The following is a 21,799-nucleotide window of genomic DNA, read 5'->3' on the forward strand; positions in this document are numbered from 1 at the left end:
CAGTGTTCTTTTGTATGTACATAGTAAAGCGGAATGTTCTGTAGGACGTGAGGGAGATTTATTTCACTTGTGTTGTTTTTCTTCAATCTGAAAGGTCTGAGGCATTGATTAATTACCCTTTTTGATGCTTTCATATGTTAAGTTATCAATGTGAATTCATTTGAGGTTGGCAGAAAGAGTGGAGTTCAGGGGAGTGTACTAAAAGCCTGAGCTTTTTTATTTGAAATGTAGCAACAAACTGTGCACTTCATCATTCAGCGTGCTTGCACACAAAAAAAAAAAAAACTTATTTTTTTCTGTGAGTCATCAGCTTGAAAATACAACTTCTTCCAGCTTGTGAGCACGTTGTGCTGATAATTCCTGACAAACAACCCCACTGCCACTCTGGTTTTCAAGTGATCCTGCTGAATGTATCTGTACCGATTTCTATGTGATCTGTCGTGTGCTCCTCCCGTCTCTTAGCTGTCCGACCTCACAGGCTTCTGTTTCTTTTCAGAATGGACACCTCTTTGTGTTTACCTCTGTAATGATGGTAGTGTTCTTAGTCTTGCTTTTTTTGTGCACTAAATGAATAAACTTACTTGATACCAAGAATTGTTCACAGGTCTTTTCATTTGAGCACTTTTACTTTGCTATAAACGAGGCAAAAGGACAGAAACAGCAATAATGGTGTTGCGTTTTCAACAATGCAGACAAGTAGATGCAGCAATGAAACACTACACAATCCAAATAAGATCAAAAACTATAATTCATGAAAGCTCCAGTCATTCTTAGTCCGACTCTTGTCTGCTCGGACCAATAAAAAGGTCAAACTCTTTCACTTTTCTCCCTTCGGTACACTGAATATTTGAGGCGGAGCTGTAGTTTTTTGGTGTCTTGTTGGTGGAACCTGTGCAGGCATTCTGCCTTATATGACTAAAAGAAGAGCCTGTCATAAAAAGAGCTATCTTTTTCTGAGATTTATTTTGTCCCTCCTTAGACGCACTCTCTGATCCTGTTATGTGTAAGCCTTGGAGTCTGTCAGTCCTTAGCTTTTGTGGCGTGTTTAAAGGTCTAGAAGAGTCTGTGAGTACCTCTAAATTAAGAGCTCCTAGTGCTGGAGAGACTTCAGTGTTCCGGGCCCGCAGTGCCACTCCTGGAACAAATAGGTCCTTTAAGTTATTTTCCGTCCGCTCGGTGCAGTCCCTGGAAAGGCAGGAGGACAGCTTAGGAGAGGTTTTCTTGTCACTGGTTCTCCAAGTCGAGGGACTATAAATGACATATCCATCCAGGGGACAGGAGTTTGACATCCGCAGGGTCCGGTCCACGCAGTCCATGTGAAACTGAGGTGTGAAATGTAATTTTTAAACACTTAAAAACAACTCCTGTGATGATACTGCAAGCACACGTTGAAAGGTTTTACCTTGTGATGGCAGGGCAGCGTTCGGACAAACTGTCCCAGGCTAAAACTCTGCAGACAGATACGACACTGCAGCCCCTCGTCCAAGAGCCGAGACCCTGATCTCACCCTGACTGCATGCAGCTGCTCCAACATGCTGTCTGACAGAGTGTCAGCAGCCACCGCAACGATGCTGAGGAGGAAAGGAAGGATGCTTTTTTTATATGTATGAAGCCGATTATGTGGACGCGTTAAGAACTTACCCGTCATGTTCAGGCTGACATGTCGCTCCATTTGGTCCACCCGTCACGTCCTCTGCCACAAGAAGCCACTTCTCGCTCCTTCTCTGTTTTGACAGGTGTCAGATGTGAATATTTGCCAAACAATGACATTTTTAAGATTAAGATTAAGAAAGATCTGATTTTACTCAACAGCTATGAGAAATTCAGTCATTAGAAGCTCTTACTGCAACAGGAACCTAGCAGTTAATCTGAGTTTGACATTACGATAAGACAGCACAGGGGATTGTTGGGAGTCCTCTCCCACACCTGGACTCAATATATGACGTCCGTGTCCAAAGGAGGGCCAGTCGTATAGCCACAGACCCCACCCACCCAGGACATGAACTATTTGTGCCTCTTCCACCCAGAAAGAGGTACAGGACTATCAAAACCCACACCAACAGACTGAGACACAGCTTCTTCCCCAGAGCTGTAAAATCCATCACCCCCCACCCATAGACTGATTATTAAAAACCCCTGCCGACAGACACTCGCACTGCACTTTTATGACTTACTTATGCTGCAATGTGCAATACAGTCATACAATTTGATTGCACTGTAACTTTTAACTTTTACTATTTTTACATAGATAGATATCTTTATACTGTGTGCCTTGTGTTTTTTTTTTTTTTGTGTACTCTAAGCCAATAGCTCCTGAACAAAATTTCATTATGCCTGCATAGTGACAATAAAGATTCTTGATTCCCTAATGTGTATTATGAAAGTCAGAGGAAATGGTCAGAGAAGAAATTGAGTGAAACTGATGCAGTGAGAGCATTTGCTGAAAGCAGAATCCAAGTGGCTTACTGATTTGGATGCTAATGGATGTTGTGGGTGGCAGGCCCTCTTTGCACAGTCCTCACAGAGATAGAAATACCTGCAGACTGTGCATCTGGACAAGAATGGATTGCAGAGTACAATCAGAATGAGTTATTGAACATCATAAAAGCTGATGTTAAAAAACATATATATATATAAATAGATAATAGTATTGTAAACACCTCATACATATGTTGCAAATAGAAATAAAAATTCAGAGGAACAAATGATGGAAAAAAAAGTTTTCTGTGCTTGTGAGCATACATTTAGTTGTCTGGTCGCCATTCTGTTCCCACTGACTGTTCACACAGGAAGTTCTCATACCCGTCACACTTTCCCACATTTGGCTGAATCTCAGACTTTCTTACACGTCTACGAACAATACTCCACGTTGATAAAGTTAAAAACTGACGACTTGAATGTAAATAGGATTTAATGAGGCTAATCCAACAATTTTTTGCGTTTCCTCAAAACAGCGTCGGGAGTTGTGGTCGATCAAAAGTTGGTCATCAGATCAGATTATTCTGCCTATCGCGATCTGAGAGTCATCCGGGACCCTTTTAGCAAACTCCCAGCATGCTGCGATATGTTTCACCGTGATCAATGACTTCTGTCTGTCTCGTGAAACATTTACATCATAACATTTTCACAGACCGGTTCACTTTTATTAACTGTGGGGACCTTAAACGGAGCTGTTTGCCGTCTTAAAACTATTCAGCAAAGGCGGACAAAAATGAGGATGAACAGGGGCACAACTGCGACCGTCATAAGAAACAAAAACTTGTGCAAAGGTTATTTATTTTAATAAATTAACAAAGCACACCAACAACTTGACTTTGCGTCAATATGGCCACACTGTGGTTGGGACTGCGGTGCACTTACTTGAAACACCTGCCGGTGACGGGGCAGACTCTGCAGCTCTGGCAGAGCACTCCCAGGTGTCTTTCTGGCCTCTCTCTTTCAGCGGTGGTAAAGAGCTTTCCTGTGTTCTTCACCTGCTCGTGGAGCAACTTCAAAGAGCTGAAGTCCTCTCTGCACAGGGGACACTTCACGGTCTCCTGCTTGCCTGAGAGCTTCTGGTGATCCGCCCACACCTTCATGCAGGAGATGTGCACATTGTTACCGCAGCCAAACCTGGGAGAAACAGGAAGTCTGTCAGCAAAACACCGAACAAGTCCTCATCTGCGACTATCTGGAGATTTGGGTCTAATTTTATTACATCCGACACTATGCTGAACTGGCGGCTTCCTAAAAACAAGCTGTGTGTCAACAGTTTGGTGGGCTGGGGTGGGATTAGCAATGCTGCATGGGGTCATGTTCCGGTCAGCAGAGCAATGAAAGTTGACTTGAAACATGACTGCACTGAAACAATGACGGCGTGGAAGCTCGACCCCAACACACCTGCAGTAACACGCAGGCTGTTTTTTCTGCAGCAGCTCCTCTTGACAGATAGGACACACATCCTGGGCTTGAATTACTTTCCGGCAGACGCTTCCAGCCTCCTGGCCCGGGACCGTTTGGCCCGGGGACCCAGAAGCTGTAGCGGGGTCAGGATCTGTCCGGTGTGCTTTGGTTTGGTGTAAACCCTGGAGCAACTCCAAGAGCTGTCTCTCCACAAGTCCAAGCTGGAATGAATCTAGAGCAAGGTTATTTTTAAACTTGTATGTCAACAGGAGGATACGCAGGAGGACGGAGCAGTTCTTTAAAACAACATAGAATGTACCAGAGCTGAGCCTGAAGCCTGCACAGAACAGTCCAAAGAGTTTACAAACCAGCCTACCCATGTATGAAGTCTTAATCAGCATTTAAATCATATTTTTGCACCAACAAGGTGATTCCCAAAGAGCTATTAGCTGAAAACTTGGCATATCTCAGCATGACGTGAAGTGTGTCCCTAAGAAAGATCTCAGGAATATTTACTTTTTAAGTACAGTGGAATAAATAATCATGGTGTTTGCATGTTTGTATGTTTCATTCAACTTTTTTTTTCGTAGAATGTTTCACGGGCAGTTTAGTCTTGAACTCATTTTTACTGAAGAAAAAGGAATTTTTCCACGTGCTGTACTTTTCTAAAGGTCATGAAAAACGAACCTGGAAATAAATGTTTTGCCTTTCTTTTAAATAAAACTGCAATGAAACATGGAAACACAACAACTTACACTCGTGTTCTCTGGGTAATCGGAATTTCCGCAGCAGAACCCTGAAATGAAAAAAGACTTTAGATTTTATACAACTGGATTTTTCTGAGAAACAAAACTGAAAACGCAAACTATCGAAATACGAACATCTCCCCAACTACAAACTGCCCTGAACTACAAAACTACAAATGTCCCACACAAAGTCTAAAGAAAAACAGGGTGTAAAAAGGTGTCACCTAATCGCTGCTATGAGACAAATCTACGAACAAAGCTAGAAAAAGCTCTTCATATTGAATTTTGTGACATAAACTGGAGGGGGTTACAAACACAAACATTGTTATATCTAAAAACAGCAGATTTCACATTGTTGTGCACACATAAATGCACATGTTAAAATCTTTTCCCTGTGTCACTGATACCAGCAGATGTGTTTGCACAGCTCCTGCTCCTTGGCGAACACAGGACAGGTGCATGTATGTGGGTCACCCAAGCACACCTGGACAACACAAACAGGAGAACATGGGGGGGATATAAATGATCTGGTGTGTGAACAGCATGCGTGCAGAATGACTGAATGCTTTACCTTGAAGTTTCGGGTCTCTCCGTCCTCTCTGAGCAGAAATGCTGCCGGGCCGTAGGACTTGAGCAGCAACATAGTTGTGCCGAGGGCTTGGTCCTGATGGGAACCCACTGCATCACAGATGGTGTTCCTCCAGGCAGTTTTCCTGAACATCTCGTCACTAAACAATGAAGATACTTGACAAAAAAAAAAGAAAAAGTGATAGATCACAACATATCCCAGAGGAGTCGGACAAAATAAGCTGTAAATGAAACTGAAAAGCTGTGCATCTTCCACTCTGAGGACAAATAAGGGGCCTTTAGCAAGTATTCAGGGGCCCATTGTTGTATTTATTGGTCTATGTCAGCCCCAACAACACACAGTACAACTCCGTTAAATGCTTCATAGTAAAACTGTTTATCACGACCTTTCCCATTTCCCACTTCATTAAAAAAGACGCTGTTCTGCCTTGCAAAGCTGAAATAGTACTCGTGTTAGTCGAGTGTTGTGCTTGGTCGTCACATTTTTAGCAAAAAACAAACTGCACACCTTATATTTGGTTTTATGTAGAAGAATTTAGAATGAAATATCAAAAAAGTCTGTTTCATTCATGTGTATAAACATTTTCGTTTTCACTTAAGTTGTCACCGAGTCGAAAATTACCCGTTTCAGATCAACAAAACGAACTTGAGCTCGATGCTTGGTCACGCGCTCAACATTAATCAGACTACAGCTTCCGGTTAAAGCTAACACCTAAAACAGTCTTTTATATTTTTGGACGGCAACAGTTTACATTTTTCAGTTGATTAAACCTACCTCTCTAGGTTTACAGCTTCTAGAAAGCAGCCTTCCGTTGACAGTTACTGACAGTAAAACCCTGAAAACTTGCCGCAGTCACTTTGAAGACCAAGCAGCAAAGAATCTTGTAGCCATGGTAACTTGGAGACCGTGCAGTTGAAGAAGAAGAAGAAGAAGAAGAAGCTTTTGCCCAACAGAGGGCGCCGTTGCTCACATATGTGAACCGATAGTTCATCAATGTGTGTTGTGTGTTGTGTTGTAAAGCTGTTATTTACTAATTCAATTATAAACTTATATATTTATTCCAGGAATTTCACAACGGTAATACATTGTGTCATTATTAATGATATCATACAAGATCAATAAAAAAAGAAAATTTAAAAAAATCAAATCAAGAAAATAATGGGACTACACCTTTCTACTGAGTAATATCCATTCAAAGGGGTTTACCGTGAATGGATTTGACTCTGATTGCTAAATTTAAGTGATCTCTGAGGGAGCTCAATAAGCATTTTCGTTAATTTAGAAAGGAGCAAGTCGTTTCAGGTTATTTCTTCATCTTTCCTCCCTTTTCAAGTCATGGAATATGCATCTGTAGTTTTAGTTATAGCACATTATTTGTTTTGTAACACTTGTATTGTAAACTGAATAAAATTAACTTAATGCGATGTGCTGCTACAGATAGCATGCCTCAACTTACTACTGATCTATGATAAATGTTTTTTCTGCCACGTAAATATCCCAAATATATACAGACCACTGACTTAAGATCAAATGTTCCATACATGGTATAAATAATAACAATCTGTGGGTTATTGATTACACAAATGCTTTGTGATGTTCCTCATTACTCTCCAGGGACGTTTTCTTCACAAAAGGCAAGCGGGTGATGTCATCAACAGCCTCAGTCAGTTTTTATCAGCTCAGCTCAGCTCAGTGTCGCCTCTACCTCCTGTGCCAAACACACACACTGAAGAACTACACCAGAGGAAATCACACAAACAGCCTCCTAATGTGTTTTATTTTCCAGCAAAGATAACCTCCCTGACTGAAGGATTACTTTTGGTTCTGGCAAACGTTGATCTTTATTCCCTTTTCTACTTGTGTAAAAGGTAAGCTTCTGTACTCTCAAGAAAATATCTGTGAAGACTGCGTCTGAAGTTCTGAGACCAGGTCAAATTTTTTTCTTTTGTCTAAATGTTGCTTTGAAACTGATAATTCAGTTGTATGGTAAACACTAAACAAATTGGCACATGCGCAAAACAGGGTTCTGTTTGGGGGGGAACTGGAAACAAAACACCTGAAAATCTGTCAAAGCTAATAAGAAAAAGCTGCTCACATGGCACGGTGAAGAGGGATTTCCAGCACTAATGTGTTTTCTATAATCGGCTACTTCTTATTGAAAATCCTTGGAGTCTGACACAGATGCAACAAGGGGAGTAACCTCCATGATGTCTCTGTAAGTCTTTAGAAAGTACAACTGCATGTGTTTGGATGTTTTTAACAAGATGTTCAACCAGAAAAAATGTCACAGAGTTCCTGAATTTGCAGTCAGGGGATCTGGAGCTCTTTCAAGACATTTAGACTCGTTTAGTCTCATCAATATGCTGCATATGTTTTCATGAATTTCCAACATTTCTAAGCTATCGTGCCACTTCTGTGTTACAAACATCGTCTCTCGTACACAGTTTTAAACCGCTACTCCCTTTAAACATGAGATATCAGTGCTTCCATACTGAATAGGCTTCTTTATAGACTTAGTAGATACTTTCCATGCATGATATTAGAACTTTATAGCTTATCGTTCAGCACTGAAAGGTGTCATCGCGGTGTGGTACTTTTTAACAGCTTTAGACAGTGATTTTCTAAAAGCGTGTTTATTTGAGGTCTGAAACAGCTGGATCTTTTTTTCTGTTGTACTGCAACATTTGGAAGAAATGTTGTCAATACTTCACATAAGACAACAATATTTACAGTACTGTGCAAAAGTCATGAGCCACCGCTCATCTCTTTATATGTTGCGCCCAAGTAGCCAGAATTTCTTGTAATCTCTTGAAGTCTTTTCTTGGAGATCAGCTGAATTTTCACTCATTTTCAGTCCACCTGACCATTTTCAGAGGAATGTGTTGTTGTTTTTTTTTTGTTTTAGCCAGTCAACACTGACTTGTGAATTATTCAAGCATAAAAAAAGCACCGTACTCAAGGAATGGTCCATCATTGTGTCTACACATAAGCAAAAAAAAAAATTTTTTAATGATATCTTTTGGCAAAAGGCTGCAAGTATCAAAGATACAAACACTTTTTGACATAAAATTGTATCTTTAGATTTACACTAACAATGTGATTCACAAAGAGCTATTAACTGAAAACTTGGCATATCTCAGCATGGTGTGCAGTGTGTCCTTAAAGAAAATGAGAAAATTTGACCAAAAAAAAAAAGAAGTGGCAGGCCTCAAGCAGATAAATAGGAAAAACTTCAGTTAATCCATCTACTGTTCACTGAAGCCTCATCAGAAATGGTCTCCACGGAAGGGCGGCTGTCAAGAAGCCATTCTTAAGGAAGGGAAACAGGGATGAAAGGCTGAGCTATACCAAATGACACAAGAAGTGGACTGAAAATCAGTGCCAACAGGTCTGATGGAGGGATGAATCCTCCCCAGAGCCCGGACCTCAACATTACTGAAGCAGTGTGGGATCATCCTGACAGAGAACGGAACAAAAGGCAGCCGACATCCAAAGAAGAGCTTTGGGATGTCCTTCAAGAAGCCTGGAGAACTATTCCTGAAGACTACTTAAAGAAATGACAGAAAGCTTGTCTGTGTTGAAGAATCAAAATGGGTATAGTAATTATTGACTACACTTAGGGGGATGAAGGTGAATAAGAGATGTCTGCGACTGCCCCAGTCGCCGGTGAGAGTTGTGCAATCTTTGTTTTTTCTTTCCTGTATTTCAGTTTCTGTTTTCACACATTATTTTCCAAGTAACATATAAAGAAACAAATTGTGGCTCAAAACATGTGCATTATACTGCATATATCATTACTTTATTTGCTCTTCAGCGGCTTTCCTTGCCTAAATAAGGCAACCTTTTCACTGCTTTTGCCCTCACACTTCACCAGCCAAAACAGGACAGCTTTAAATCGAAGCAGTCTGTGAGATACGAACGAAAAACATTTGGTTTTTTCTGCCTTTGATCAGGCCAGGTGATAGGTAAGGTTTTGGTTCGGTTCTAGACAGTGTTCCATATTTTTCACTGCTTAAACAACATGTTTTAACATGCTTATCAGAGCTGACATCATGTGTGTGTGAAGCGTTATCACTCAGAAGTGCTGGTGAAGGCTTCCGCCACACTTGGCATATAGATGTGTTTAGGCCAAACCTTCGTTAAAGTTGCTCAGCATGCATAATGCAGCATGCAGGAAGGAAGCTGTGGGAAGAGGAGGAAGCAAGAGGCCAAATGTGTGACCCTGACATCCAAAAAAAGGGGAGACCCCCCCCCTTTTAAACATTAAAAAACACACGTTTGGAGGCATAGTTTTGCATACTGTGTGTTTACAGGACGTCTGATTAAAATAAAGGGTAGGGAAGTTAAAGCAGTTAAAGCTGTTTTAGGTAGTTGCACTGCTTCATGGGGGCATCAGGTAACGGGTCAAAATACAGCATGCTAGGGGCTAAACATGAATATTGCAAAGCAGACAAAGGTATATATGTGGCAAAAGAAACACAGCAAAACCTTGATTAAGATCTAAAAGTGGAATTTAATGGGTGTGACAGTGCAAAGCACGTGTCCCGTAGTGTGGGTCCAGCTCCTGTCAACACAAAGTGAGCTGGATCAGCTCAGCAGCTGCTACAGGTCAGGAAGCACTTTTATTATTGAACTCTTGGGGAAGATCTATTTTCAGTAGTGATGAAAATTTTACCTGTTCTTCCCGATCGCATAAAAATAAATCCCAGTGAATCATAAAAATATCATCCCGCCTCACAGCAATCTAGTCAAAGTTGTGGTTTTATCGTATTTTATCGTATATTGTCATTAAGTTGCCACTTTTAGTCATGTTTTCTCATCCAATTCAGATAAAGTGTTGATTTATTGAAGATAATTCTTTGCTGAACAACATTATTTTGTGACTTTTTTTCAGAACTCACATGAAGATCAGAGGACAGATGGATTTGAACTGCATATTGTCTCTCCTGGCCATCTGTTCCTTCAACAAGGTAGCTGACGGTGGATCAGTTTTACCGCTGCATTGCTCACCTGTGGATTGTATATTACTTTTTAGCAGTTTTTTAAAAGATGTTTTTAATGTACAACCCCAATTCCAAAAACTGAGACAGTGTGTAAAATGTGAATAAAAACAATGAATGCAATGATTTGCAAATCTCATAAAGCAATAATTTATTAAAAATAGAAACTAGAATATAGCTCATCTTGATTGTGACGGCAGAAACATATCTCAAAAAAGTTGGGACAGGGTCACGTTTACCACTGTGTAGCATCCTTTCCTCTTTTAATAATATCCTGTAAACATCTGGGAACTGAGAATACCAGTTGCTGGACATTTGAGAGAGAAATATTCCCCATTCTTGACCGATTTTGAATCTTCTTTGTTCTTTTTGCGTTTCATGTTGCACCAAATGTTTTCAGCCGGTGAACGGTCTGGACAGCAGGCTTAATTTCAACAGATTTATCTACTATATGAAGCCATGCTGTTGCGATGCAGTATGAAGTTTACCATTGTCTTGCTTAAATATGCAAGGTCTTCCATGAAAAGACATCATTTGGATGGGAGCATATGCTGCTCTAAAATCTGTATTTTCCTTTTAGTATTTATAATGTATTTCAAGATGTCCAGGCTTCCAGTACCATTGGCACCAATGGACCTCCATACCATCACAGATGCAGGCTTTTGAAACTGAGCACTGATGGTTCTTCTCCTCTTTAGTTTCGAGAACATGGTGTTTTCTGTTTTGCCTTCGTCCATTTTAAGTGGGCTTTGGCTGAGAGAAGACATCGTGTTTACATTTATCTTCTTTGCACAGGCAGAATCAGTTATGTCTTTAATGCAGTGCCCAAAGATCACAGGCAACCAATTTAGATTTTTGGCACCATCGCTTGTGCACAGAGGTGTCACCCGGTTTTTCTGAATCCTTTGATGATATTAAGTTACACTGAGGAAAATTACTCTGAAATTGCTCCACAATTTGTAGATATACTTACAGGTTTTACAGATTGCTGAACCACCGCCCATCTTTGCTTCTGAGAGACTCTGCCTCTTTGAGGTGCTCTTTTTTATACCCAACCTTGTTACTGATGTGTTTCCAACAAATCAAATTAGTTGCAACATGTTCTGCCAGCTTTCTGAGACGTGTTGTTGCACAAATTCAAGATGAGCTAATACTTTCATGAAATAGTGAAATATCTCACATTCAACAATTGATTTTTTTTTGGTATTTTATTGTGAACAAAATGCTGGTTTTGGGAGATTTGCAGATTATTGTTATTTTTTTTATTCACATTCGACATAGTGGTGTGACCATCTTAGAATTGGGGATGTATGTAGAGAGACATATGTTTCTCAAAAGCTTCTTCTGGCATTGGTGGAATTTAAATAATTTGAGTTTATTATCTATCTACATATAATCTATTGTGAAAACAAAATGTTCAGTATAAAATAAAGTCAGTAGTCCTTATTGTATATCACTAAAATTACAAAACAATACAGACGCTGAGGCTTATAAGTTCCTGTTCTTTTTGTTTTCTAATAAATTTTTCATAGTCATATATCCCCTGTACTCGTCATAGGAGCGGACTTCTCATGGCGTCATTTGTGGTTTGCTCTGATTAGCACGACTTGTTCTATAAATCTTGAATATCACAGACTGTCAGCTGTAACCAATACTCCTGAATTATTTGCCATCTTTCTCATAAATCATAATCAGGTATATATCAGAATCTGCGATGATAAATGGAGCAGACAAACATAGTCCAACCTGAGAACATTATATTCTTTTTCAAGCGATCCTCAACCTTGTTTCAATAATCACAGATTTTTTACCCTTTCAATAATCAGAGATGTTAAGTCTCTATGATGGGTGCCCTTCAATATGTGCAGCTTTTCTGAGATATTTATCATTGATTTTTACAAGAAAAATTGCTTTATTTGTGAACTACGAGATAATGCAAATATCAAGAGGTAATATTTGTAATCTTGTGAGAGTTAAGTGATATTACTTACTTGGTATATATGCTGTACATTTGTATATAATTACAATGCTCGTGGATCTTATTCTATCCACTTGAATAAATGTTTTAGACATTCAGCACCACCTAAAAACATGACATTACAATCTCTTCAGTCACACGTAGTGCCACTGTAAATTAATGTTAACTTGCACGAATGTTAATCACATCACACACTTTTTCCGGCAGAAGTCCAGTTTGTCAGACCTTCCTTGACATTCCTTTTCTCATCTCCTTTGTGTCTGTTTGCTGACATTGAATAATCTCAGCTGCTGGTGGTGGCAACATCTGAGCATCTGGGTAATGTGAGTGAACCTCAGGGGATCATCATGCAGAACCAAATTGTGATGGCTCAGTTCCAGTGTTTCCAGAGGATCATGAAGGAGTCCCACCGCAAAACAAAAACCAATGGTGAGAGAAGAAAAAGTGGAAATATCCCACCGTGAAAGTACTCAGTTACAAGTAAAACTGCATTTTGCATTTAAGTATAATTTGAATCAGTCATACTTTTATTTTGTATAAAATTAGTTTATCATTTCCAATGCATTATTTAAAAAAATGTTAACTTTTAAAACATTTTCTACAGCAGCTATTTGAGGTAATAACTATTGTTTGGCAAAGCAGATAATGATTTTTTATTTATCTATTTAGATTTAAGTTTAACAGCATCAAGCCACACATATACTTAAAAAGAATGTTCAACACGAGGGCAAAGGCAATGATTTAAAATCAAAGCTGAAGACTTCCCCTCTAAAATGTTATTCACTTCATGTTTTGACTATCCTCAAAGGCTGAAAAATAAAAGGTTTTAGAGGACAATTTGAAATTTTCCAGAAAACCCTCGTATTTTAGAAGGCTTAGTGAAGCTCTAGCTCATAATGAATAAAGTGAAAAATAAGTAACAGCTAAATGTTTTAAAAAAAAGAATATGTCACATATTATTGTTTGCGTGTCTGTTTGCTGTTGTGAGCAGGGCTGGTGTGCAACACGACATGGGATGGATGGCTGTGCTGGGATGAAACGGAAGCTGGAGTGAAAGAACAGAACTGTCCAGGTTACTTCGATGACTTCGACACTCAAGGTGAATTTTCTCCCTCCTCCAGATGTTTTTAAAAAGAACATGTATTGATTTCATAGATAAAATATATCTATTAAGGGCTTCACCATATAAACTTGTAGATGACAAAAGTGGACAAAATTACTTGTTTAATGTTGGTTTTTTTTAACACGTTTAGTCTCTTAAAAATGTGATTATTATTTGTTTAGAGGAAGGTAAACTAAAGTTTATTTTGAAAAAGAATAAAAAGGAAATATAAAAATTTAAACTTTAATTTAAAGCTTTTCACTGGAGAATACTGGAGGGGCTAGGCTTTAGGTCATAACTAGGATAACTGTCTCCAATTATTATGCTAAGCTATGCTAAGCTAGGCTTCCTAGCTCCATCTTCATGTGACACAAACATCAAAATCCTATTGATGCTTTTCTTTTTTTTTTTTTTTGTATATTAAGTTCATAGCAGTATTTCCACCAAAGGTTGGCCAACTGTCATTTTAAACTTCTGTTAAAACAATCTGTTAAACCTTGAAAACAGGCAGAAACAACCATTGCATTCAAGACACTTTTGCAACTTTCAAAGTAATGTATTCAATTCTGAGGTTTAATCCACGCTTGCACCAATTTATAGATGAGTCAGGACACCATGAGCAAGAAATTGAATTTGTTACATTCGATAAACACTTTAAAGAAAGTCTCAGTACCTCCCTAAACCTAAACTGAACCACATAATTCTTAGTGCCTAAACTCAACCACAGGTTTAGGTGCTGAAACTCAACCAAACAGTAAGTTTGAAAAAAATACTATTAAATAAAATGTTATGAGGCCTTCCTATCAGAAGGATTTATTGTCAGCTTTCACAGTGAAAAGAAGAGTAGTTAAAAAGTAATGAAAAGAGAAACAATTGTGCCTTCGCCAACTGCCTTTGCCTTCTCCTTTTCATATTCATGAGCAGTCATGGCATCCAAAGTCTGTACAGAGTCGGGTGTCTGGGGACGCCACCCAAGGAGCAAGCGAACATGGACGGACTACACAAACTGCAAAGCCAACGTTACGCACCCGGGGACGGTAAAAAGGATTGAAGCACATATGAAAAATGCAGCAGCTTTGTTCTTGGTGCAGCAGCATTGCTGAATGAATATTTCATGTGTTTTTTAGCAGGCAGCAATGACTCACTTCTACTTGATCATGATTGGGCATGGACTGTCGTTGGTCTCACTCCTCATATCGTTAGGAATATTTTTCTATTTTAAGTAAGTCCCTTACTACCTGGATTTAAGTTTTAAGCCGGTTGTTTAGTGTTAAATCTATGGTTATGGGGTTAAATATTTGTGTTAAAGGTTTTTTCTTCTCCTTTCCAATTCCTCCAGGAGTCTCAGCTGCCAGAGGATAACTCTTCACAAAAACCTCTTCCTCTCATTTGTGCTGAACTCAGTCACTACTGTTGCATGGTTCTCAGTAAATAAAGAGGATTCTGTAAGTGATCTTTCTATCTTTTTCAGTAAATTCAACGTAAAATCAGAAAAAGTTGGGATGGCATGGAAAATTCATGACAGTAAAAGAAATACAGTAATTCTGACATTTTGTACACATTCATTGGATTGCAGACATTATAGACCCAACTTGTGTTTTGTTTCATCAGCTCAATTTAAATTGTAAGTTACATTATTTGCATTTCAGACCCTTAACACATTCCTGAGAAGTTGGAACAGGGGAGGGCTACTGATGAGTTAAAGAAATGAATCAATGCAAACAGGTGATGTCTACAGGACTTGGTACGAATCCACAAAAAGCTTTTGAGGAGCAAAGATGGGCAGAAAGAATAATGAAACATTGAAAAACAGCGTTCCCCAAAGAAACTTGGAAGGAATTTGCAAACTTTTTCTTAATACCATGATATTTTTGCAAGATTCAAGGAATCTGGAGGAAACTCAATAAAGGACACGGTGAAGATGAAGTGTTCCGAAAAAAGACATGGTGCAATAAATAACTGGGTTAGTTCAATAGAAGCGCCGTTGACATGTGTTGTTGTTGTCGACTTCTCTAAGCTGGGAGGCATCTGGATGGACCATCACACAGTGGAAATGTGTCCTGTGGTCAGACCAATCACAATCAAAGATCTTTTTTTGAAAGAACTTAATGACTTGCTCTTCAGACCGAAGATAAAACTGACAAGAGTCACAAGTGTGATGGTACGCGGTTGTCCCACTGCTTTTGGTGACACTCGTTTGCTGTGATGGCAACATCGATGCAGGTTTCCCGTCCGAGCACTTTTCAACAAGACCGTGTGAAACCACATTACAAAAGCATGGCTGAGGAAGAAGGGGGGTTATGGGTACTGGACTGGCCTGCCTGCTGCCTGTCCTCAACAGAAAATAGAAATATGTGTGAAGAAGTTTGAAGTTTGCGACAAGACGTGTTTGCAGGAAGAATGGGAGGAAACAACACCAGAAACACTTAATTGCCTGGCATCCTCAATGCCAGAAAGTCTTGAGAGTTTTTAGCAGGAATAGCAACATTCCTTCATAGAAAGAGTGGTAAAAGCTTTACTGTTACAACTTCTTCAGAATGTGCAAACCGTGAAATGCGCTTATGGATCTATGTTGACAAATAAAGTTCATAATTTAAAAAAAGAAAGAAAAGAGAAAAATAAATACCTGGGCATTTATACTGTCTGTAATGAAATTAAAGTAAATGAAAAGGTATTTTCAGTAAGCATTTTCCGTGCCTAACTAACTTTTACTGAGTCGGGGTCGAAGAATATGCGCCTTAGCTCTGCTTGACGTTGAAATTTTGGAAATACTTTTCCTTTCAGGCCAGCTGCAAGCTGCTTGCATTCATCCAGATGTATATAATGAGCTGTAACTACTTCTGGATGCTTTGTGAGGGCATCTACCTGCACACCCTGATTGTCGTGGCAGTGTTTGCAGAAAAACAGCATCTCATGTGGTATTATATGCTGGGATGGGGTAAGTAAAGGGTTGTCTTGATACAAAAAAGGAAAGGAATGGCATGAAGACTTTCTGAGTGTTAGAAACATGTCCTTGATTTGATTTTTTTTCAGGTTTTCCACTTGTACCAGCAGTCATATATTCAATAGCGCGTCAGTGCTACTACAATGACAAGTGAGTCTTTTTGACTGATGGCATGCATTTGTAAATATGTCAGGTATTGCCCTGTATGACAGTCTGTTCTGGGTTAATAGATGCTGGGTCAGCTCAGCCACTTCCCTGCTGTACATTATCCATGCTCCCATCTGTGCTGCATTGGTGGTAAGTAACTCTACTGGGAAAACCGGATTTAGTTGTGTTTTGGAGTTTGGGAGGGGAAATGTCTCATTTGGGACTAATTTAGGCCACTTTTGGCATTGTAGCTTAGTTCTGGCACTGGCAAGTGTTGTGAGGGCCAGATATGGCCCAAAGGCTAGCCGGAGGGCCAACTTGGGTTACGGAAAGTTTTGCACGTGTTGGATCTGGGTGTCAGATTTGAACCAACAATAGATTCTGCGGTTGAGTTTCGGAACACTCCCCCTGAGTCGATGCAGTCGCTCAAAGCCAGATGTTGCCCATGCACTTGTTGTCAGTTAGAGTTGGTATGTCTTGTTATAAGTGCCTTAGAGATGACATTTGTTGTATTTGGCGCTATATAAATAAAAATTCATTGAATTGAATTGAATATAATAATTATTCTGTAGCACTTCTCAGACCAGCCGCCGGAAGATTGCGCTTTAAACTTGATGAACCCTATCTAATGCTGTAAATCTGCATCTAATGTCATGACTGGCTCTTTGACCCCCAGGTGAACTTTTTCTTCCTGCTGAACATCGTGCGGGTTCTCATCACCAAGCTGCGAGTGACGCACCAGGCCGAGTCCAGTCTCTACATGCGGGCCGTGAGGGCCACCCTCATCCTCATCCCGCTGCTCGGCATCCAGTATGTCCTTCTCGCGTACAAACCCCACGATCACTGGATCTCTGAGATCTATCTGTACATCATGAACGTCCTCATGCATTACCAGGTCAGTGAGTATATGTGAGGATGACAACTGCTTACCTTTCAAGTGTAACTGATGCGTGATGAATGTGATGTGTTTTTCACAATATTTCTGTCTCAATGCAGGGTCTCTTGGTATCTACAATATTCTGCTTCTTTAATGGGGAGGTGAGTAAAGACATCAATACGAAATTTCCTCCAAATAATAACTTGAATTTTTACCTTGGGTTTCAGTTATAAATTAAATTTGTACTTTTAGATGTTTCTTTTCCTAACCTAGATGGGGGTAAACAGGCTGAAATCTCAAGAGCCACCAGAAAATGAACAAAATTTTAAGAATAGTGATGAGTTCAGATGAAATAAGATCACATTTGAACAATGCATGCTCTCTCTCTTGCAGGTACAGACTGTTCTTAGGAGACACTGGAACCTGCAACGAATGCAGTTTACTGGCACTTTTGCAAACGCTGACTTCTTCCGCCCAGCTTCTTATGTGGCGTCATCGCTCACAGAAGTCCACCGCTGCTATAGCATCGAAAGCCACTCTGAGCACACGAACGGCAAGAGCTACTCGGACATATTCAGATCGGACAGCCCTTTCGTGTGAAGACAGAGTTCAGCGTTCAGCTCTTACTGTTGCCATCCCAGAGTTTAATGTTTTCTCTGGGCTACGTGACCGGTCATGGCAACTACGTACAAATTCTTTCTACTCTTGATTTTTCTTTTCCCATCTCCTATGCAATAATACACGCATCGTACTGATGAGTCTGTAAGAAGCATGAGAACAAAGACATTTTTTCATCATTCCTTACATCTCTTAACTGTTAAAAGGGGCTGTTTCCCGAATACACGGAAGATACCATGAGTCAAACAGCCTCCAAATATGCAATTACCAAAAGGAATTTACTCTTTTTCCATCATCTGGATGTACCCGTAGGAGTTCTACAAAAACAGGAAGCTGTTGTTTTAAGATGGTCGTTTTTGTGGGCATTTCAACGACATTGATGTAATTTACAAAAATATCTGTTGATGCAAATGTTGGGAGGTGAAATGCACAAATATTACAAAAGCATTTTGGACTGTTTGACTATCACGTTTCAGTAAAGTTGGCCAAGGTGGAAGTATTAACTCTTGTGATGTTGCAGAGAAGAGGCAGAGATGGGCCAAAAGAGTTCAGACGACTCCAAAAAATATCATTGGACTGAGTCATGGAAGTGTGGAGTCAAGCAAAGAAGGAACAGGACAAAAAAAGTCAAATTATGTGCCATTTTTTTATGTGATTAATAGTGATTATAAGTACTATACGAAATACAAATGTAAAACACATTAAACAAAGTAAAAACACAGAAACTTCTTAGGCAAAGACCCTTTCTGTCATAGTTACGTGAGAATTACATATATGCAACATGGGGCGAGGGCTTAACTTTGGCTTGATGAGACTTTTCTTTTAATTTATATACATGCAGCAGCAAAAGATTTTTTAAGGGTTTGGTTAGGCTTGCTGTTTTGCTTGGTTTTGTTTTCACTTGTTGGTGATTATTCCAAATGCTGGACAGACTATTTGAGGGTGTGCATGCGTTTGTACATATATTTGATTGTGTATGAATATAACATATAGTGAAGAACATAACATGAATTTGTACAGTGTATTGCCACAATTGTATTTGTCATACTTTAAAAGTAAGTTGGAAATAACTGTTCACACTGTATTGCATTATTTACTGTTTAGTGAAAGTTATGAGGAAAGATGATGTTGATATTTTGACTTTCATTCTAGGAATTATTTGCCCACAAATCAGGTGTATTTCATAAGTGTTTTTTTTTTTCCAATGAGTTTTATTTAACTTAACTTTTCATTGAATATTCAGAAAGGGAGACAACATGCAGCCATCGAGCAGTATGATCCTCTCACTTCTTCACAGTAAAAATGAATAAGTAAATAGCAGGTACATCTGATTTAGCGTGAAGAGCATGGACAGTATCACACGCTGATGAGAGAACCGAGGCCTCATCTTAAAGCCTCCAGGTGTATTTCAGGATGTTGGTAGTCTAGTTTGATACCTTTTTGCAAAATTGGAATGACACCTTGTCAAACAGTGTTTGGAGCTGGAAAATAGCATGTGTTTGTCAAATGTAATTTTAGATTATATTAGTTTTATGTACTATGGCTCTGAGCAGTCAAACAACTCCCAAAAGCCACTGGACTGATGAAAAATGAAAAATAGAAAAAAAAAAATCTATTCCACCCATTCCAAAAAACTTTTAATGACTGACGAAAGCTTTTGATTTGGAATGCAAATATGATTGATATATACTGTGACATAACATGCAACAATATCACATAACAAATGCGGGTGTAAAACGACCTTCAGTGACACCACACTCAGCTGCATCCTGCTATTGCCTCCATTTTGGTAAACTCCACTCAGACCAACAACAGACAATGTGTGATGACTAGAAAGATAAGACTTGTATAAGATACTGCAGACTTAAGCCAGAGAGCTTGGTTTATTTAATGTCTTCTGCATTGGGTTGTCTTCACTATTAGGGATAGATGGTATTTTTGTGCAGAGCTTATAATACCCCTACAGAAATAACCCAGCAAAAAGGATGTAATGGAACAAAATATCTTAGCATTAAGTATGACAATGTGAAATTTGAAACCACTTATGAAACCCCATTAAGCATTTTAATGAAAGCTATGTGGTATGTTATCTTTGAACAGTAAAAATGTCACAAGATATCAACCTGTCCTCCAACCTTATAAAATAAAGGTACTGCATGATTACAGATAAAGATTTCTACATTTAGTTTTAGTGGTATTACTGGTATTGTGCCCAGTTGTGGATCATTGGGTTTACACATAACTACATTTTCTTTTGGCTACATGTCGGTTTGGTGATTAATATCTTAAATTGATAGTGTAACATTTTGGAAACTTTATTATTTTGCTTTCTTGCTCAGAATGTTTTGAGAAAATTGAAACTACTCTTGTACATTTGAGCTAAACACAATGCTATAAGCTAACTACCAGTTAATGTTAGTTGGCTATCGTAACGCTAGCTATTGGCTTAATGTCAGGTGTTTGGCTTAATGTTGAGATTATGACTGCAAATGGGTAGTAAGATAGAATGACTTAAAACAAGAACAGCCCACCAGCACTTCTAAAGTCCACTTATTAACATATTGTCTCTCACTTGTTTAATCAGATTGTGTAAACTTGCATCAGATGCTAATGTAAAGCTAACCAGCTAACCTTTGGCTCGAGCTTCATGTTAATCACCCGGGCTCCCTCTCAGCTGGAGAACTAAAAAACCCCTAAGTCTTTTTTACCAACTTCTAGAATTTTAGAAGTCATCCACAGTGCTTGTTAGCTGTACTATAAATACTTGACAGGTATATCCTGACTACAATATGAATATGTTGAAGTTTGGACCCTGAGGTATAAAAGTTAGGAGACACCTATTCATTCAAATTGAATATGTAAGTGTGTCCAAACTTTTGAAAGGTACTACCCTTGTTTTCTAACAGTATCTAACAGGCTCCCTTCTTAACAAAAATACGTCTGTAGAATATTGTAAATCAAGGTTTACGTACTACCCGCAATATTTCATTCCCCTTACATAATAAATACACCTTGCTTAGAATTTTGACCATGAAACAGCAAAGTAGCTCTCTACTGGTGGTTAAATCAGGAAGCATTGATTAAACTACCTTTATTTGGGATACACTTGATGGATAAAAAGTGAATGTTGAGTTTAGAAAATCTTATTGCAGATATTGTATGTTATTGAGATAAAGAAGGAACCCTTACACTTAGTAAAAATGCAAGTGGTCTTATAAATATTTTCTAGTTTACTGTAATCAAAGTCTGAATTCTTTTTTGATTCTTGAAATATAGTTTTAACAGTGAATCCCACCAATGCTTGAAATACTAAGGCCACAATGCTTCAAATAAAGTCTAGCTAATTTTGAAAGCGATTCACGAAAAAGTGTCAATGTTATATTGTCATTCCCTTTGCAGCTTCTTTTTTTCAGTCCTGTTTTAGTCCCCTCAAAAGACAAATCGAAGAAAATCTGCAACAACATTTTCTTTCCCACATATTTAATTGAGGGTGGGATTTCCTTGTTTGACCTTAGAAAATCTTTCCCACTGTAATGAATATTGCTTCCAGACAAAGTGTGAGGAGAGCAGGGCCTTGATACTGCCCGAACCACATATTGTTCAGGGTCAGATTGATCTCTGTCTAGACGATGATGAAGATGTAACAGTAATCTCAGACACAGTGGCACCAGACAGAGATTGGATCTTGGCCACGTGCACAAAATGATATCAGGAAGTATAAAAGGATCTCACAAACTAAGGTTATTGAGAATTTCCGTGTATGCCGCCATGTACATGTCTCTATGTCGTTTTGATCAATAAATTCCCCATAAGAGGCTGCAAAGGAGAGTCCGACTACTCTTTTCTCCACAGCTGTCTGCTCCTCGTCCAGAATGTATACGCATGCAAACAGGTACAATTAGGAAATCCCAAAGGA

The 21,799-nt window shown here is 39.1% G+C and overlaps 2 protein-coding genes across 4 annotated transcripts; one reads left to right on the top strand and one right to left on the bottom strand.

The window, feature by feature from the left end:
* Window positions 1-305: 305 nt before the first annotated feature.
* zswim2 (zinc finger, SWIM-type containing 2) lies at window positions 306-6,103 on the bottom strand. 2 transcript variants are annotated; one of them, XM_075477569.1, is made up of 10 exons: window positions 5,992-6,103; window positions 5,200-5,372; window positions 5,036-5,112; window positions 4,638-4,678; window positions 3,880-4,103; window positions 3,361-3,612; window positions 2,467-2,551; window positions 1,642-1,724; window positions 1,403-1,571; window positions 306-1,322 (listed from the first exon to the last, which is right to left on the bottom strand). In XM_075477569.1, exons 2-10 carry the CDS (start codon window positions 5,310-5,312, stop codon window positions 771-773), a joined length of 1,596 nt encoding a protein of 531 aa, XP_075333684.1. In that variant the 5' UTR covers window positions 5,313-5,372; window positions 5,992-6,103; the 3' UTR covers window positions 306-770. The 2 variants fall into 2 exon arrangements, with proteins under 2 accessions (XP_075333684.1, XP_075333683.1); XM_075477568.1 differs by having other exon boundaries at window positions 3,880-4,114.
* An 827-nt stretch (window positions 6,104-6,930) lies between these two features.
* calcrlb (calcitonin receptor-like b) lies at window positions 6,931-21,694 on the top strand. Of its 2 annotated transcripts, none has more exons than XM_075477570.1 (13): window positions 6,931-7,085; window positions 10,112-10,187; window positions 12,483-12,624; window positions 13,187-13,294; window positions 14,222-14,334; window positions 14,425-14,519; window positions 14,637-14,742; window positions 16,082-16,235; window positions 16,331-16,391; window positions 16,472-16,538; window positions 17,065-17,283; window positions 17,385-17,426; window positions 17,659-21,694. In XM_075477570.1, exons 2-13 carry the CDS (start codon window positions 10,119-10,121, stop codon window positions 17,863-17,865), a joined length of 1,383 nt encoding a protein of 460 aa, XP_075333685.1. In that variant the 5' UTR covers window positions 6,931-7,085; window positions 10,112-10,118; the 3' UTR covers window positions 17,866-21,694. The 2 variants fall into 2 exon arrangements, with proteins under 2 accessions (XP_075333685.1, XP_075333686.1); XM_075477571.1 differs by having other exon boundaries at window positions 14,428-14,519.
* The last annotated feature ends 105 nt before the right edge of the window (window positions 21,695-21,799 follow it).

Source organism: Odontesthes bonariensis, chromosome 11 (genome assembly GCF_027942865.1).
Source record: "Odontesthes bonariensis isolate fOdoBon6 chromosome 11, fOdoBon6.hap1, whole genome shotgun sequence".
Taxonomy (NCBI): Eukaryota; Metazoa; Chordata; class Actinopteri; order Atheriniformes; family Atherinopsidae; genus Odontesthes; species Odontesthes bonariensis.

Bases quoted from the DNA above. Each gene is read 5' to 3' on its own strand.
- zswim2 (XM_075477568.1), bottom strand. From the start codon at position 5,349: ATGTTCAGGAAAACTGCCTGGAGGAACACCATCTGTGATGCAGTGGGT. The intron at 5,113-5,199 runs GTAAAGCATTCA...TGTGTTGTCCAG, and splicing joins GAGAGACCCGAAACTTCAAG to GTGTGCTTGGGTGACCCACA. The intron at 1,572-1,641 runs GTAAGTTCTTAA...TTTCCTCCTCAG, and splicing joins TGTCAGCCTGAACATGACGG to CATCGTTGCGGTGGCTGCTG.
- calcrlb (XM_075477570.1), top strand. From the start codon at position 10,119: ATGAAGATCAGAGGACAGATGGATTTGAACTGCATATTGTCTCTCCTG. The intron at 12,625-13,186 runs GTGAGAGAAGAA...TGTTGTGAGCAG, and splicing joins CCGCAAAACAAAAACCAATG to GGCTGGTGTGCAACACGACA. The intron at 14,335-14,424 runs GTAAAAAGGATT...TGTGTTTTTTAG, and splicing joins ACGTTACGCACCCGGGGACG to CAGGCAGCAATGACTCACTT.